This window comes from Manis javanica, chromosome 2, assembly GCF_040802235.1.
Source record: "Manis javanica isolate MJ-LG chromosome 2, MJ_LKY, whole genome shotgun sequence".
Lineage (NCBI taxonomy): Eukaryota > Metazoa > Chordata > Mammalia > Pholidota > Manidae > Manis > Manis javanica.
The window spans coordinates 93,059,939-93,077,122 of NC_133157.1; the positions used below are offsets into that span (position 1 = coordinate 93,059,939).

General features: G+C 57.2%; 1 protein-coding gene across 17 annotated transcripts in view; it reads left to right on the plus strand.

The window, feature by feature from the left end:
• The first annotated feature begins 239 nt into the window (after positions 1-239).
• WNK2 (WNK lysine deficient protein kinase 2) overlaps positions 240-17,184 on the plus strand; it is a 106,646-nt gene continuing 89,701 nt past the window's right edge. For all 17 annotated transcript variants that reach the window (XM_036991180.2, XM_073228899.1, XM_073228900.1 and 14 more), the window contains exons 1-2: positions 240-463; positions 843-1,486. In XM_036991180.2, the coding sequence (XP_036847075.2) occupies positions 845-1,486 (642 nt within the window). In that variant the 5' untranslated portion in view covers positions 240-463; positions 843-844. The remainder of the gene's footprint in view (positions 464-842; positions 1,487-17,184) is intronic.

Below are 17,184 nucleotides of genomic sequence, written 5' to 3' on the forward strand. Positions count from 1 at the left end.
GGACTAGGTGAGGCGTACGCCTGCGCCTCTTCTCGGCAGCGCGCGGGGGCCTTCCGGCCAGCAGCTCTACGGAGCGTTCACTAGGACCTGGGGGCCCCGATCGCTGCGAGGTCCCGGCGCGCGGGCGGGGCCGGAGCCCGTCCGCAGGTGGCCGCGCGCGCCGGGGCCAGGTGGGCGTGCCAGGCCCCGCCCCACCGCGCCGGCCGGGGCGGGCAGCCGAAGCTCCGCCCTCCCCGCGCGCCGGGTCGCAGCCGGTGCCGGAGCGGAGCCGCGCCGAGCAGGAGCAGCACGCGGGAGCGCGGTTCCGCAGCGGCCCGCTCGAGGGAGCACCGCGGCCCCAAGCGCCGACCCGGGCTCCGAGCTACCCGGCCCCGAGCGCGGACCCCGGCCCGGAGATCCGCCTCGTGCACCTCGCCTGCCTCGGGCTGCGGGGCTGCGGGCATGGACGGCGCCCGCTTGCCCTGTGAGTGCCGAGCACCCCCGCCCGCCGCCTTTGTGTGCGCGCCGGGCGGCCGCAGCCCCCTCCTCGCGCGCCCCTCCAGAGCCCCAGGCCTTGTCCTTTGTGGAGCCGCCGCCTGGCTGGTGCCTCCCACCCCTGCGACCTGCTGGTCGCCTTCCTGGGATCTGGGCAGGGCCCAAGTGCCCCTCCTCTGGGACCCCGGGTGCCGTCCCCCCACCAGACCTCCCGGCCCCCTCTACAGCCCCCTCCTCAGGGCTGTGTGGCGGGGCCGTCGGTGGCGGGGCGGTGGGGCGGGCGGGGGCGGGCCCGCGGCGCTGTCTCATCTGCGGCCCGGGCAGGTGCGGCGGGCTGGCGCTCACGAGGCCTGGTGTCCTTGCCGCAGAGATGGATGGCGATGGCGGCCCCGGCGCGCTGAGGGAGGCCGGGCGCGGCGCGGGGCCCACGGGCATGGAGCCGCCGGCAGTGCCGCGGACGCGGGCGGCGCGGCCCGGGCCCCAGCGTTTCCTGCGGCGCAGCGTGGTGGATTCAGACCAGGAGGAGCCGCCGAGCCTGGAGGTAGCCGAGGCGCTGGGCGCGCAGCCCCCGCAGCCGCTGCAGCGCCGGGTGCAGCTGCTCTGCAAGACGCGCCGCCTCATCGCCGAGCGCGCCCGCAGCCGCCCCGCCGCCGCCCCTGAGCCCGCCGCACCGCCCGGCGCCCCCGTCGACCTCGGCCCTGAGCCCGCGGGCGCACCGGAGCCTGGGCCTGATCCCGCGCCCACGCCCGCCGGCGGCCCCCAGGAGCCGGAAGCGGTAGCCTCCAGGCAGGGGGACGCGGGGGCGCCCGAGGCGAGGCCCGAGCCGGGGCGCGCACGCCGAGATGAGCCTGAGGAGGAGCAGGACGACGAGGACGACCTCAAGGCCGTGGCCACCTCCCTGGACGGCCGCTTTCTCAAGTTCGACATCGAGCTGGGTCGCGGCTCCTTCAAGACGGTCTACAAGGGGCTAGACACGGAGACCTGGGTAGAGGTGGCCTGGTGCGAGCTGCAGGTGAGGGCCTGCGGGTGCGGGTGTGGGGGGCGAGTGCGTGTGCGTCCCGCTGCGTGCCCTGCTCTGGCCCGCGGCCCCACCTGGCCCAAGGGCCCCCGGGCGGCCGGCTGTGGGCAGTGTGTGCGGCGCGCGTTGGGCGCTGCGTGTCGGACCGCCCGGTGTGCGGTTTTAACGTGGCAGAGCGTGGGCCCCTGGGGGTTGGGTTACTGTCAGTGTTCTGCTTCTGACTCCTGGCTCCGCCGAACCGACCCAGGCTGTCTGCATGTCGTGCCTTTGCAGAAGCAGTGTGTCCAGGCAGCCCGCAGGGGCTGGGGGACAGGGAGCTGCTTGCAGGTGAGCACCTCCCATGTCTTAAAAGGTGGAGGTGCCCTTAGCAGGGTGGAAGCCAAAGTGACTTCTTCTGATCCTCTCTCCTCTGTCAGGGGTGGGGCCTGCTGGTTAGGGCCTGAAGGGCTGATATAGGTCTCTCGGGGCTCCTGGGGCCTGTTGGTTACAAGGTGGGTGGTGAGAGGCCTTAAACCAAGTCATGGAGAATGCAGGTGTGGTGGGGTGTTTTTGGGTGCAGAGGCTCCAGACATGCATTTTTTATCCTCTTACCCTCATGTTGGTGTGTCAGTCACAGTCCTGGAAGATTGTATAAATGGTAACTCGAGCTGCCCTGGGCCAGTGGGTGTTCATAGCCCTCCCTCCTGTGGCGGGGGGGAGGGGGCAGCTGTCAGCACGAGGCTGGCCTGTGTGAGAGCGGCCTCGTGGTGTAAACCTACCCCAGTGCCCTGTAAAGTTAGCCAGAGCTGCCAGGCTTGCCTGCCTTGCTGCAGATTGCCTGCCTTTTGGCCCAGAAATGGGATTTGGTTCTGCCTCCAGGGCCCTACAGGGTGACCTGTGTGTGTGCATGGGCACATGCGAGTGGGCTAATTCCTTGGGTGTCCACCCATTTTGAGCTGGCTCCAGAGACAAAAAGCCCCAGGGGCCACTCCTCTCTGCAGGCCCATGGTCCTGCCATGGAAATGTGGACTTTTAATGGCAGGGCTGGTGGCATCCTGTGGCCTCCTTCAGGAGGAACTCAGCTCCTGGCCCTCACAGCCTAGGTTCTGGGCCTTGCTGAGGGGTGGCCTCTGGGGGCTGTGGGGACCCTGGGGATGGCATGAGAGTGAGCTGGGCATCCCTGCTGTGTGAGTATAAGGGAGAATTCCGCATTCTGGAGCGTGGCCCTGTGCCTCCCCTCCCCACTGTTTCAGTCTTGCCAAGTGCTGCTCTGCCTGGAGTGGCCTCTGCAGGCTGGGGGCAGGAGAAGGGCTGCCGTGGCAGCAGTCTGAGTTGGGACTCTCTGCAGAGCCTTGCTGAGCTTGTTGAGGCATTGCAGGAAACTTGGGCCTGGGAGGTCATTGAGTCCCATTCCCTTTAAGGCAAGGGAGGCGGCTCTGCCTCAGGTCCCTGAGCAGAGTGGAGCTATGCTGGGGTGGCGTGTGGCCACTGTTCAGAAGCCTTTACTCCTGGGTGCTGCAGGGTGATGGTGGGAGGGCTGGAGATGGCTTCCTAGTCTGTCTGGTGACAGTTCTTGAGCAGGAGATACTGGGAGCTCTCCAGCAGGGATACCGTCCCCATGTGTTCCCCAACAAGAGGGCAGTGTTAACGTTTGTTCCAGGCTACTGTGCAGCATTTAGGGTCAGTTGCCTCCTGCTGGTGGGTCTGAGGGGGCCTTGACCAGCTGAGGACAGTAGCCAGAACCTGCTGTGTTAGCTGCTTGCTCCCCAACCAGAAAGCTGTTTATCCTGTTTTATTGTCGAGCACCTCCCAAGGTCACTGGTGAGGACACAGATGGCAGAGGTGGGTCTAAGCCTCATGGGAGATCACCAGCCTGGTGTGGCCGTCCACTCAGGAGAGGAGATGAGTCGGCCTCCCAGACTGCCATGCACTGGGGAGGGTTACGGGTGGGTGCTGGTTTTGTGCCTGGTGCAGGGCTTTCTCGTTGCACGGCATGGAGACGGTCACCCTCCAGAGGTCCCCAGGGCTCCCCGGGTTCTGGGAGCATTGCCTTTAATGGGGAGATTTGCAGGATTCCTCCCACCCTGCCACTGCCTTCCTTACTCCGAGAAGTGCCTGCCCGGCAGCTTTGGAATTCCCGGAAACTGACCCTGCAGACTGTTTTCTTCTCTCACCCTTGGGACACTTGGGGCTTGGCACTGCCCCCCTCCCCTTGAACTGAGACAGCATCACCCGCTTGCCTTTTCCAGAGTCCCCTAGGGAGGAAAGGCCTCACTTCTGGCCCTGGCTTGAAGGACGTCAGATCTTGTGGCTACCAATTTCCTTCCATAAGTTAGTATTGAAAGGGCTTTGGTGGGATTATGCATTGGCCTTACAGCAAAGGGCACCCAGACCTGCCACCTCCTGACTTCTCCAGGCAGCCAAAGCCGATGCTGCTTTTTGGGAGACCATTTTAAAGTATCACTTCCTGTCTGTCTTCTTTTGAATGAATGTTTGTCCCTGGCACCAGCACATAGCACAGGAGTGGTGGGGGAAGCACAGTCATGCCTGGACTGCTGCTCTGCTCTGGGTCATGTTTCCCATGTCCCTGTGGCATGTTGGGCCGGCTCTGGTCCTGCCAGACCCTGTCTTGTCACCAGTGCTGGGGTAGCTGGGGGCTCCTCGTTGGCTCTGGGCTGCCTGGGGGACAGGTTTGGACCACCAGTGCTGTCCTGCGCAGCTTGGACACCCTCTTACCTGCAGCCACCTCTGAGCTGGCGAGGGTCTCCAGGAGGGAAATCACTGCCAACTCAGACCACTTGTGTCTGGAAACCTCACCAGAGGTGGCCTGTTGGCCTCTCCTAGTCTGCTTGCTTCTCCTGTTTTCCTTGGGATCTTGGAGAGAGCCTTGGTTTTCAGCCCCATTCCACAAGTGGCCCCCTGCCTTTAGAGGAGACAGATCTCAGGTCCTCCGTGGAAGGTCCTCAACGGCTGCCGTAGGACCAGGCACTGTCTCCTGGGGCCCCCTGGAGCCTCAGTTTCCCATGCTGACATCTGGGCCTTGCCCAGCATGCGTTTCATTCTGCTTCATGGGGCTTTTGGTCCTTGAGGCTCTGCCCAGAGCACTTGCAGGGGCCTCACAGGGTCATGTGGGTCCTACAGAGAACCCCTGGGGGCTGAGTCCTCACCAGGCAGGGACAGGAGCCTGCATCCACCAGGTGCTGTCATGCTTCTCTGTGCTGCCTGAGGGCAGCTGGGCCCTGTGGGATGGTGATGGCCTGGGCTGTGGACCAGGAGGGGCTGGCAGACATGGGTACCACTGGACCAGATGGTGTGACATGCCCGCATCCTCTCTATGCGGCCAAGGAGGCGCCATGTGTCCTGCTCACCTGCCTAGGCCCAGGGATGGGATGGTGCTCATGAGGGCTAGCTGTGTGCGGCCATGCCGAGCCCACTGGACTCTCACTGTCCTCGGAGTATAGCTGGGGCTGCCTGCCATCCGTGTGGCCCAGTCCCTCCTGTGGCTGTGGGGGCTCTACCTGTGCTGGGCGCTAAGCTGGCACACCTCTACAGGCACAGGTTGCACCGTTGCCTTTCGTGGACCAGCCAGGCACATGCCCTGTGATGTTGAGCAGCCCCCATAGCCACCCTGCTTCCCCGGGTGCTGGGAGGGCGTGCAGAGGGGGTAGTGCTTGCTCGCTGGAGCACGATGTTGAGCATGGTTTGGCTGGTGGTCACCCTGCTTTTTAATATTTAGTTTTTTAATCTCCCAAGAGCTTAATTTTGTTGGGAGAGTTGTAATTTGAAGTCAGTTCGAATGCCAACCCTGAGTGTGCTTGCCTGAGGGCTGTTTTGTGCGCCACACGGCCCATGGTTCTAGTTTGCTTGGTGAGAAGGGTTGGCGCCAGCTGCACAAGAGGCCTGTGAAGACAGGGCTTTCCCTCCGCCCTCCAGTGCAGAATGGGACGCCCAGCTCCAGAGGCCTTGTGCCTACGTGGCAGTGCATGTGGTCCCCGGTGATGGATGTGCCCCTGGGCTCCAGGTCACTGCTGTGGGCATGTTATGGCTCATTCCCTGTTGGAAGCAGGTGTTCCCGTGGCCAAGTGGGTGCCTTTCAGGGAGTCCTTGGAGGCCCTGGCATGTGGGTGCTGGGATGAACCTGATTAGGCCCAAATCAGTGATGTGGGCCCCAGAGTGAGAACCCCCCAACTGTCTAACTGGCTTGGAGGGCTAGTGGTGTCTCCCCACCCATGGAGCCACTTCCAGGTGGAAGTTGGGGGCTTACTCTGAGGTGGGCAAGCTTTGCTAGTGGGCTGTTAGCCAGAACATGATAGTGGTGGGAAAAAATCATGACGTGGAGGAGAGGGAGTGGCTGTTCCAGAAGGTTCTATGTCCATGTCGGGGTGGGGGTGGGAGGTGGGAAGCAGGGCAGGCTGGTTTGGTTCATTGGCTCAGCCCACATTTGTTGAGCATGTGCCCAGTTTCAGCCCAGGGTACACAGTGAGCAGGACAGAGCATATCACAATGGGGGAGCAGGTCCTCAGGAGGTGTGGGGTGAGGAGGTGAGTGTGGGCAGAGGCTGTCCTGCAGGCCTGGGCTGGCCCCCCACTGGCACTCGCCTTCCAGAACTGCAGAGACTTGGGGCTATGTGCGTGGCCTTAGACATCTACTGGGGCCTGTGGCTTGGGCTGCTTAGGCTGGAGTTGGACAACACCCAAGGTCAGGACACTGAGCTCCAGGTCACTACTTTGATGGAAGAGAACTTCCCCGGGTCCTGCAGAGGTTTGGGCTGGGTGCTTGGGTCTCCTCCTGGTCTGCTTGGATGAGTGGTGAGGTGGAAACTGGTGTCAGCCTGCAGTGGTGGGGTGGGGTAGCCTTTCCAGCCAGGCTGCACAGAAATGCCCCCGAGAGCAGGGGCCCCAGTGAGGAAGCCCGGGGGAAGGCACCTGCCTATGTGAGCCTTGGTTTGCCCATTTGTGCAGTGGGAATAGTGCTAGCCGTCCCTCAGTGAGCCATGGGGACTGAGTCATGCCACTGAGTACGTAGTGGGTACTCAGAGTGAAGCCCCTTCTTGCTCCATGCTTGCTCCCCTTGCAAACAGCTCTGGAAAGCCTAGTGGAGTGGAGAGTAGGCTGAGCCTGGAGGGCAGTGCCTGCAAGCAGGCTGAGGGCCTGGCTCTGGAAGCACCTGGCTGCTGCCTCCTTATCATTTATGCTGCTGATAAGGAAACAGTGTGAACACAGTAGCTGGGATCTCTGAAAAGCAGGTTTGGATCTGCCTCTGACCAGGCAGTGCAGGGGCTGTGTTTTGAGTGAAGGGTCCTGGGCAAGGATAGTTCAGAGCCAGAAAGAAGCCTGTGCAAGGTTGACTGCAGCCTTTCTCTATTCAGACAGGGTTCAAATCCTGTTCTGATCTGAAAGGCTGAATTCTAAGATTTCCCAGAATACTTGATTACTACCTTTAAATTAAGTCAACTTTCTTTAAATATATGTTAACTTTTTAGAAAATAATAAAAGAAAAGAGATCAAGGCCTTGCAGTGCTGGTAAATAGACATATAGTTCAATGGAACAGAACAGAGAGCCCAGAAATAGACCCACATAAATAGTTGTGGACCTCAGACACAGGAGCAAAGGCAGCACAATGAGCAAAGGTCAGCTCTTCAACAAGGGGCATTGGAACAACTGGACATCCCTGTGCAAAAGAGGCCAGCTGACACCAGGCCTGGACCTCCCTGCTGAGAAGGCTTTACTCCGTCCACTCCAAATGGGTCGTGGGCTGGGATGTAAAGTGCAAAACCATAAGACTCCTTGGGTTTGACAATGACATTTTAGGTATAGCACCAATGTGACAATCTGTGGAAGAAAAACTTCATAATATAAACTTCATTAAAATGAGATCATCTGTTCTGCAAAGGCAGTATATGAGGATAGAAAGAAAGGATGCAAACTGGGGGGAAATCTTTGCCAAACATACATGTGATATAGGAATGTTATCCAGAATATGCAAAGAACTCTTAACCCTCAGCAGTAAGAAAACAACCAACCTGATTAAAAAATGGGCCAAGATCTTAACAGACACTTCACCAAAGATGATACAGAGATGGCAAATAAGCACATGAAAAGATGCTTCACCTCATATGTCATCAGGGAAATGCAAGTTAAAACAACAGTGAAACCACTACATACCTATAAGAATATCCAAAATCCAGAACACTGACAACACCACTGCTGGCGGGGATGTGGACCATCAGGAGCTCACTGCTGGTGGGAATGCGGATGGAGCAGCCACTCTGAAAGGCAGTTGACATTTCTTGCACAACTGAATGGCTTAACTCTTCCCATACGATCCAGAAAATGCACCAGATGAGTTAAAAACTTTAAGTCTACACAAAAAGCTGCACAGGGGTGTTAATGGCAGCTTTATTCATAACTGCCAAAACAGAAGTAATCAAGATGCCCGTCAGTAGGTGACTGGTTAAATAAACTGTGGTCCATCTAGACAAGGGCATATTACTCAGCCTTAAAAAAAATGAGCTATGAAGCCATGAAATGATATGGAGGAAACCTAAGTGCATATCTCTGAGAGAGGCCTGTCTGAAAAGGCTCCATACTGCATGATTCCAACTCTGTGACATTCTGGAAAAGGCAAGACGCAGGAGATCAGGGCTGCCAGGGGCCCGGGGGAGGAGGGGTGAACAGGTGGAGCCCAGAGGACTTTTAGGGAGTGAAGCTGCTTTTTTTAGAGTGTGACACTAATGGTGGGTACATGTCCTTGTCCAAACTCAGAGAATGTCCAACACGCTGAGGGGACTCCGAGGGGAGCCATGGACTTCCATGTATCAGTTTTGGCTCATCAGTCACAGTAACTGCAGCACAGCAATGCCAGATGTTAGCAGTAGGGGAGACTGCTAAAGGGGAGCACTTGGGAACTCTGGACTTTCTGTTCTTTCCATAAACCTACAACTTCTCTAAAAAATAGTCTGTTAATTAAAAAAAAAGTGTCACAGCTTTGCTAAAGAAATTTGCAAATGGAAAAACCACTCCTAACACAAGTGAATACAACTACTTTTACTTTTGTGTATTACTTTCAAGTTCTCCTTCATGGACACATCTTTTACAATTATAGCTCCTGTCACAGCTTTTCAAGTCTTTTTATTTGTTGCTAGAGTATCTTTTGGCTTTGTGGGTGTTTGTTTGAGGAGAGGCTGTGTGTGGTCAGGGTTTATCCCTGTGCTTGTGCTTGATATTCTGAGCCATATGAGAGCTTTTCTAGAAAGTTCTGTTGAGGCGTGCTTTGGGGGAGGCAGGGGGTTGGGCAGAGCCTCATGAGCCACAGAGTGGTGGCCACGGTTGTGGGCTCCCTGAGTGTCTGCTTTCAGCTGCCTGTTGCTGGGAGGCCCAGGCAGGCAGTCCCCCTTGCGCCCACCTCCCCTCAGCTGGGCGCGTCTCCGAGAGTGTTTGGGAGTGATCTCTCTCTCCAGAAGTGAAAGACATCATGGTGGGAGCCCTGGGCAGAGGAGCCAGCAGGGTCAGGGGACTGCTGACTGAGGCTTGGTGCCCTGGGTCCTGATGCTTTGTGCAGGCCTGTTCTGGCTTGGCTTGGGGGGCCTTCTCAGAAGGGAGGTCCAGGCCTGGCTGTCAGCTGGCTATAGACTGGGAGCAGGAGGGCAGGGCAGGGAGGAAGCTGTGGCGTGGTGTGGACTTTCTTGGACCCTTAGACCATGTATGAGCTCATCAAGCCTCAGAACCACCTTAAGAAGTCTCAGGACTCTGTGCAGATGAACAGGAGGTCCAGGGAGGTGGCTCACACCCAAGCTCAGTGATATGGGCTGGTGGCACTACCAGACCTCTCCCCTGGATCGACATCTTGTACATGTGTCCAGTGGATTGGTGCAGAAAGGGGGCTGGGGGAGTGCTGGGTCAGGCAGGTGTCGCTGTTGCAGGACTTCTCAGAGCCTTTAGGATGCCTGCTGTGATCTGAATCTCTCCCTCCCTGTTTTCTTTCACTTTCCCATCCCCTCCTGGGAACAGGATGGGCTCTGGGGAGTGGCGTGTTGGTCAACTGTTGGTAGAGGTGCAGGTGTTCCCACAGCATGTGTTGGTTCCACTGCAAACATTGTGGGGGCTCCCATCCCGTTCATTAGTGGTGCTCTTGGCAGGCTTGGAGTTAGATGGAAAGCCTGCCCTGCCCTCAACTCCCTACCTGTGTCAGGTGAGAAGCCCCCTGGAGGGACCTGTTCCCACTCTGATGTCCACTCTTCCTCCCAGGCCCCCCCTGCTCTCCTAGCTCTTGCTCAGGAGCAGGTGAGCTGTGAAAGTTCCCAGCTGTGAGCCAAGTGTGCCTAAGCAATGCAGACCTTTGTCCCCAGAATCTGAAACCTGGGGATGGCCAGCCGAGGGCCCAAGTGGCTCAGAAGTATCAGCAGGGATAATGGTGCTTCCTTGCTTTTTCTTTTACTCTCAGCCAGGTTGGATTTGTGCCTAGTCTTTTTGCCTTATAACTGCAAAGAGGCTGCCACAGCACCAGGCATCACAACCACGTTTGAAGGCAGGAAGCAAAATCGGTGGTTATGTGGAGAGTTGGTTGGGTGTCCATATTTTAATCTATGAAGAAAAATGTTTCCCCATAGGTTTCTTTGGTTTCTCTGGTTAGAATGGGATTGTGTGGCCTCCCTTAGCTGCAATGGCATCTAGGAAAGGCTTGATGGTGTAGATGAGTTATGATCTGTTCCCTGGGGCTGGGCACAATATGTTTTGTTGGTAGGAGGGGGTGGTACCCTCTAGGTGGGGGACCCCTGCCTGTGTCTGTCTTGGTTACCTCAGCCCTCCACAGAAGCTTTTGTTGGTGCCCATGTACGATGAGGCCCTCCACCTGGGCCTGCCTCTCAAGCAGAACCAACCCACACTCCCCTGCTTGTGGGTGCCTGCAGGGTCGCATGCTTCTCCCTGCCCTGCCCCTCCCTCCTTGGGCATCTGTGTCTGGAGCAGGGACTTCCTCCCCTCCCCTCCCTGGCCCTCTGGGGGAGGCCACCTGGCCCCCTGCCTGCCACCAACTCTCTTCCCTTCCCTCCTCTGAGCCTCCTCCCCTCTGCCAGTGACTGGTCTTCATTTCTCCATTTTTATTTGGGGAACTTAGGGACATAGTTCCCCAAATAAACTTTGTTGGTGACTGAAATGGCATGCTGACACTTTACCACACCTGCTGTATCACTGTACAGCACATGCTCTCCATGTGCCCTGAACACTTGAGCACACACCTCCTGGGGTAGTGAGGATGTTTTCCTACAGAACCACAGCTTGGCGTCACTCTCGCACTTCATCTGGCTGCTCAGCCACACATCTGACATGGACTGTGCCTCCCACTTGTGCTCCTTAGTTTTCCTATTTGGATTTAGGATCCAGGCAAGAATCGTGTGTTGATCTGGTAGTCGTGTCTGCTTTAACCTAGAACAGTCCCTCCACCTTTTTTTGTCATTGTTTTGAGTCTTTGGGGCATTGCCTTTTTCTCTGAGAGAGTCCGCAAGCTGGGATATGGGGCTCTGTTGGAACACATGTGGGCTGCAGTTCTGGCGCGGGTGCACTGGTATAGGTTGTAGACGCAGGTCAGGTTAGCCTCTCATAAGCACTCCAACTGGGGTCTCCTGGCTGGGGTGTGTACATGTGTGGTGGTGAAGGGGCTCTGCAAGGGGTCACTCTGCTGCCCCTAAGAACTTTGACCTGAGGCCACAGAGGCCAGATGATCCTTTTGGAATCACCCAGGAAAACTAAATCTGATCCTGTTGGTTCCGTTCCAGTGGGCAGTGAGCAGCGGGGCCAGATGTGAAGTGGGCTGCCTGGGTGGGGTGGGGGTTGCTGCCAGGAGGCTGGGTGTGGCTTGCTGCTGGCTCGGGGCCGTGGCCTCCTGCCTTCCTACCCAAGTGCCTGAGTGGGAATGGCCCCCCGTCTGCCTGGACGGGGAGCCCTGGGCAGTGATCTGCATGGAGTCCTGCAGGAGGAGGCCCTGTCATGGGGCCCACTGCCAGCAAGATGCTCCATCGGGTCTGGGTTGTATCTGGCCCCCATTCACCCCGTGTCTCCCCATTTACCCTGGGCCCTGCAGTGAGAGGGACTGTGAGGATGGAGGGGGTGGCAGTGGAGGGCAGGCCAATGTGAGGGTGTTGACAGCTACATCTGCTCCTGGGACGGTGGCAGAGGGGGCAGATGCTGAAGCCTGGGAGAAGGAAAGCTGCCCCAGCCCCCTTCCTCTGACACTGCAGTTTCTGCCTGGGGAAGCATCCTTCTTGTTTCTTTTTCCTGTTCAGGGTGTTTTTGCAGAATCATGATTGTGGGCTGTGCTACTGTGTGTAGTGGTGGGGAGTCACAGCACAGCCTGCAGCTCCACTTGCCACCAGGGTCAGAGCCACCAGTCTCCCCAGCCTGGCGCTTATTTCATGGTGGGCTCAGCCCCAGCCCTGCCTGTAGCTGGGCACAGTTTTCCAAACACTCTCTCACCTTGGGGCTGGGGCCTGACATGTGGGGCTGCCTCCCCACCCCTGTGCCCTGTGCGTGCATCTTCTCAGCCAGGCTGCTTCCCCATCCCGCCCCAGGGACATCCAGAAGGAAGGTGGCCTCCTGCTCTGTCTCAAAGCCAAGTTGCTCCTGGCTTTTTGAGCTTTAACAGATTAACTCTGGGTCTTTTTTAGGGGGCTTTTTCCTGGCCTTATTCTCTTTCCATCCTGCTCATATCTATTTTCTTGCCTAACAGAGGGGTGCTTCAGTGGGCTGCCCATATGAGTGGGAAGACCTTCGAGTGTCCCCCAGTGGATGTGTGGTCTGATGTGGCTTGCCTCCTAGAGGACTGGGCCCCACCCCAAGACTGGGAAGGGGTGTAGGTGACACCTAAGTCAGTAAAGTTGGCCCTCAACAAAACAGGGAATTCCTTAAAGAAACAGTACCCATGAGGCTGTGGGAACTGTGGGGTGTTTTTTTCTCACAATATTGAGAAAGGCCATAAGGAAGAAAGATGTCCTCCTGCAGGAAGCACGAGAAGAGACAGCACGAGAACATGAGCTGCGAGGAGCCATTGAGATAAAACATTTGTTGGTGACTGAAATGGTATCACTGTGAGGTGCTGTGGAGATGGTAAAGGATGCCAGGGTAGTCCGAGAAGAAGCTGAACAACGCAGGCCGCCAGGGGGGCAGGTGAAGGATGTAGTGGAGCTGTCAGCCCCAGAAATAGAGGAGGAGTGGATGTTTGACGAACAGGTGTTGGTGGAGGCCCTGCCAGTGATGCTGGGGTTCTTGGATGCTGGGGTTCTTGTTCCGGGAGTCAAAGAATGAACTTAGCAAACACTCAAGGTAGGAGAGGCAGGGAGAGGCTTTTATGTAGAGGTAAGGTGAGAGGACAGAGCTCCCAGCTCAGGCCAGGAGGGGACAGGAGAGCCAGTAGTGGTGGTTGTCTAGGGGTTTTATAGGCAGTTGGGAATGTGATAAAGGGCTTAGGGGTGTGAACTTGTTAAGTGGTCCCTGAATACTTAAAATTAACTTAACACAAGAAATTTATTGCTCTGATTGTTCCCTGAGATACTAGCATCTTGGTGTGGGAGGATATCAAACAAGACCACCTACCCAGTCCCCAATATGGGCTGAGGTATATTGTCTGTTTGCTAAAGAGTAAGTTAAGAATGTTCTTAACTTCCTGGGTATTAAAATACAATCTTATCTTTAAGATGGAATCCTTCCTGCCTTTTATTATGTTGTTTACAGCTGGGCCTGCCTGCTATATTAGTTGCCCAGTTTGCAGATCACCTCATCAGATCTGAAGGAGGAAAGACAGCACATAGACCTGGGCCTTTTAGCTGAAGTGAATCTTACACATGATTACAAATGGTTAGCATAATAAAACCATGGGCTACTTTTCGTTATCTGGGGAGTATTAACTGATCTCACTGAAGAATGACTCTAGAGCTTAGTGTTTAACCCAGAGTTTTGGTAGGGGGTTTCCTTGCATGCAGCTACATTGCTCTGACTGTACATATCCTGCCTTGCTTTTTCCGGAGGCCCTCACCCCACTCTACACTCATGGTCCCTGTCTCACCGGTGCTGGAGGCATCAGCCCCTCCTCAGTTGAAACCCCACCTGGCTGAAAGCTGGTGGAAAGCCGGAAAGAAACTAAAGGCTTGGCAACCGCAGGTTCTTTTAGGAGACTGCAACCCCCTTCCCAGGCTGTGGAGCACTCCGTGCTCTGCTTCTATCCTCAGGCTCAAGCAATGGGAGAACAGAAAAAATAGTCTGCTTCCTGAAGAAATTAAAGGGCCCAGTGTAGGTCATGAGGACCCAGATGTGGGTTGATTGATAAAGACAGGAGCAGACAGAGAGAAATTGGATGGAAACTCAAATAGAATACTGAGCTGTGGCAACAACTGAGACTGGAACAGCAGTTCGGACCACTGAGGACAAAGCAGAAGGCAGAGATAAATCAACAGGATCGGCCTGTGTGTCTGCAAGACTTTCTGCTGGAAAGGCTGGAGATGGTGGGCATTGTGCAAGGCCCATGCATGGTCCTTTTGGTTAACTCATTTGTTAGAATTGGTTTGAATACAGCCAGGATGACCACTTGGTGGCAATGCATCTCCTCAGGCTGGAGGGTTATTAAAATTTATCATTTTTGTTATTTGTATATTGTAGCTTCTGTTGTGATTGTGGAATTTGGTTACAATGTTCTGGCTTTCTTGCACAGGTACGATTGCAGAGAATTGAGGGCACGTAGATTAAGAGGAGAGAATCCTGGAGGGGGTGCAGGTGTGGAGTAAATGAAGGTTCCTGTGGCCAAGATTCTCACCTGGCCCTCTAGCTCACTGCACACGTGTGGGCAATATGTCGTTATTGATTCTATATAAAGAGCTCCACCCAGTGCTCTGGGTGACATGGTGGCATGGCTTCAAAGCTGCAGGAGAGCAGAGCAGAGGCTGGAGTGGTGGCAGTGCCAAGGACAGAGCCTGAGACGGCTGCACAGGCAGAGGCCCAGAGGCAGAGACTGGCTTACTGCATGCACACTTACTCTGAGTGGATGGGATTCTAGTGACTGACCTGCCACCATGGGAATAAAGTTGGGTATAAACCCTTTCACCCCAATAACATTCTGCTGTCATTTCTTTGGTCACGTTGAACCCATAGTGAGCTTGTCTGGGGCTGAGACCCACTGGCGAGACAGCCTGTCACCAGGACTGTTGTGTTCCTGGGGATAAAGTTGCCCTCCGTGGGGCCATCCTTCTGAGGCAGGCTTCCAGAAATGTCCTGGGGCATCCTAGTGGGAGTGGTTCTTCCCCAAGACAGCCACTCCCAAGTTGGCATTTGAGGGCTCTGGGCCAGGATGTGGGGCCAGGGCAGGAGCCGCTTTGTGCAGGTGCCCGGGAGACCTGAACTGGAGCTGACACATGGGGGTGGGGGTGATCCTGCTTGGAGGAGCTGGCAGGGGGAAAGGGCCATTGCCTGGGGAGGGCCAGGCTGGGCCACTGGCTCCTGCTGCCTCTGGTGGGCTGGGCTGGGCCACTGGGGGATTTCTGGTTTCACCATGGGGTGATGGAGAACACCGCAGCTTTTCTATCAGTGCAGGTCATTTGAAGTCACTTGGGGTGGGTGTGGGTGTGAGACGGGGCATCCCTGGCTCTGTACTGTGGTCTCTGGCCTCAGTGGTGTTGTCTGTGGGTAGGGTTCCTGGCCTTTCAACACCAGTGGACCCATCTACTTCACCCCCACTATCTCCTGGGTTTGAGCCCAGCCACAGGGGTCTCTCCTGCCTTGCTTAGCTGCCTCTGCAAGTTGGAGGTTAACATCCGCTGGATGGCACCCCCTGGGCCATGAGGAGCCTGCATGGGATGTGTTCTGCGGCCTCTGAAGCTGCTGAGGCCGCAGACCCACTCTGTCTGGGGGGGAGTCTGCACATAACTGCCTTTGCTGGGAGCTGAGTGTGCTCAGCTGGCCGTCCCTCAGAGAGGGCAGGCCTGAGGGAACCCGGGGCAGGCAGCCAAGTACGCTGTGGGCCCACCCGGGAGGCCTCCACCCCGTAGGCCCTGCTCGGGCAGCATGCCGCTCCCTGTCCTGTGGACTGCCTGCTTGTGCCAGAACTCCTGCGTGTGGGTCACGCAGTGTGTCCAGTCTTCCGTGCCTGCCCCCCGTGGCCTGTGTGACAGCAGCGGTGTGTGTTTGACGGTGCCCTAGAGAGTGGGCCCCAGCCATGTGGATCAGAGGTTGGCTGCTTTCCCACATGTGGGCGTCTGCAGTCTGTCAGTCTGTCCATCACTGCCCGACACATGGGCGGTTTCCCATTTGGACAGTTACAGGCTGGAGGCTGGAGGCTGAGGTGGGCGGGGCCCGGGGCTGCTCTCTCCCTGGTCCTTGGCAGCATGAGGCCCTGCCTGCCCTGGGTGGCTGCAGTCTCACAGTCCCTCTCAGCTTGCTGGAAGGCCCAAGCATGGAGGGCCAGCCCCTCTGCCCCTGTGGCAGCCAGCCCTGGGTCCAGATGTCCAGCCCCTGCCTGCTCACTGGTGCCTCCTCATGCCCTAGGCCGCCAGCCGTTGGGCTCAAACCTGTCTGCCTGGAAAGGTCTGTCAGTCTCTGTAAATATTGGATGATGATGATGGCAACACACAAAGGCCTGCTCTGTTCTCAGAAGGGAACAGGAAGGTGACGCTGATAAGTTCTGGCCCTGCTGGCTGCTTCCTGGAGTGGTTATGGATGTGTTTTGAGGCAGGCCCTTTATGTCCATGGGTGGGGCAGGCCCTTGGCAGCCTGGCAAGGCGGGATGAAGGCAGTGTTGCCAGCTTTCCACTTGGAACCAGGCTGCCAGCTGTCTGGAGGTCACAGTTGGGTCCTGCCCTTCAGATGTAACTTGGGGTAAGACAAACCCTTGGCCCCAGGCCCTGGGGAGGGGCTCAGAGGAACCCAGGGGACTGGGATTTGGCATACGTGCCCGATAGTACAGCATGTGGTCTGTGCCCACCCAGCACCATTGGGCCCTGGTGTGCTTGGCACGGCAGCCACGGGCATGTCACATGCTTGTCCCTGTGGTCCTGCCCTCTGACTCTGTCCCTGTGGTCCTGATGCTATGGCCTTCCTCCTGTGGTCCTTCCACTTGACCTTCCTCCCGTGGCCCTGCTCCCATGGTCCAGCTCCTTCACTGTGCTCCTGTGGGCTTGCTTCTGTGTTCCTGCTGTCACTGTCCTGCCCTTGGCCCTGCTCCTTGCTCTGCTCCTGTGTCTGGGCCCCTGTGGCCTGTGTGTGGCAGCAGTGGTATCTGAGCCCGGCCCCCCCATCAGCTGGCTGCTATATGCGGACCACATGTGCAGTGAAGATGCCCTGTCAGGCCTTGCTGGCCTCTGTGACTGTGTTGTCTTGGGTTTGTATGCCAGGGAAGAGGCCTGCTTGCCCACAGGTGCTTCCATGGGAATGGGGAGCCCTTTGTGGTGGTAGCCTGGCCTGGGGGCTGTGCTCTGGGAGGGTGGGAGCTCTGTGGCTGATGGCCTTTCCACAGAGGCTGTCTGTCATGTATTCTCTTTGGGAAAGACAAATGCCGTAGGTGGGGCTGGCACAGGCATGGCCTGTTGGAGAGTTTAGAAAGGCCTTTGCCTCTGAGTGTAACTACTAACGTGTGATAACAGCCAGCATGGTCCCCTGGAGGTTCTCTGACTCTGGGCAGACTGGCCAGCGTCCCCTCCTCGAGTCCTGTGGCAGCCGGGCTGCTGGCTTGTCCTGGG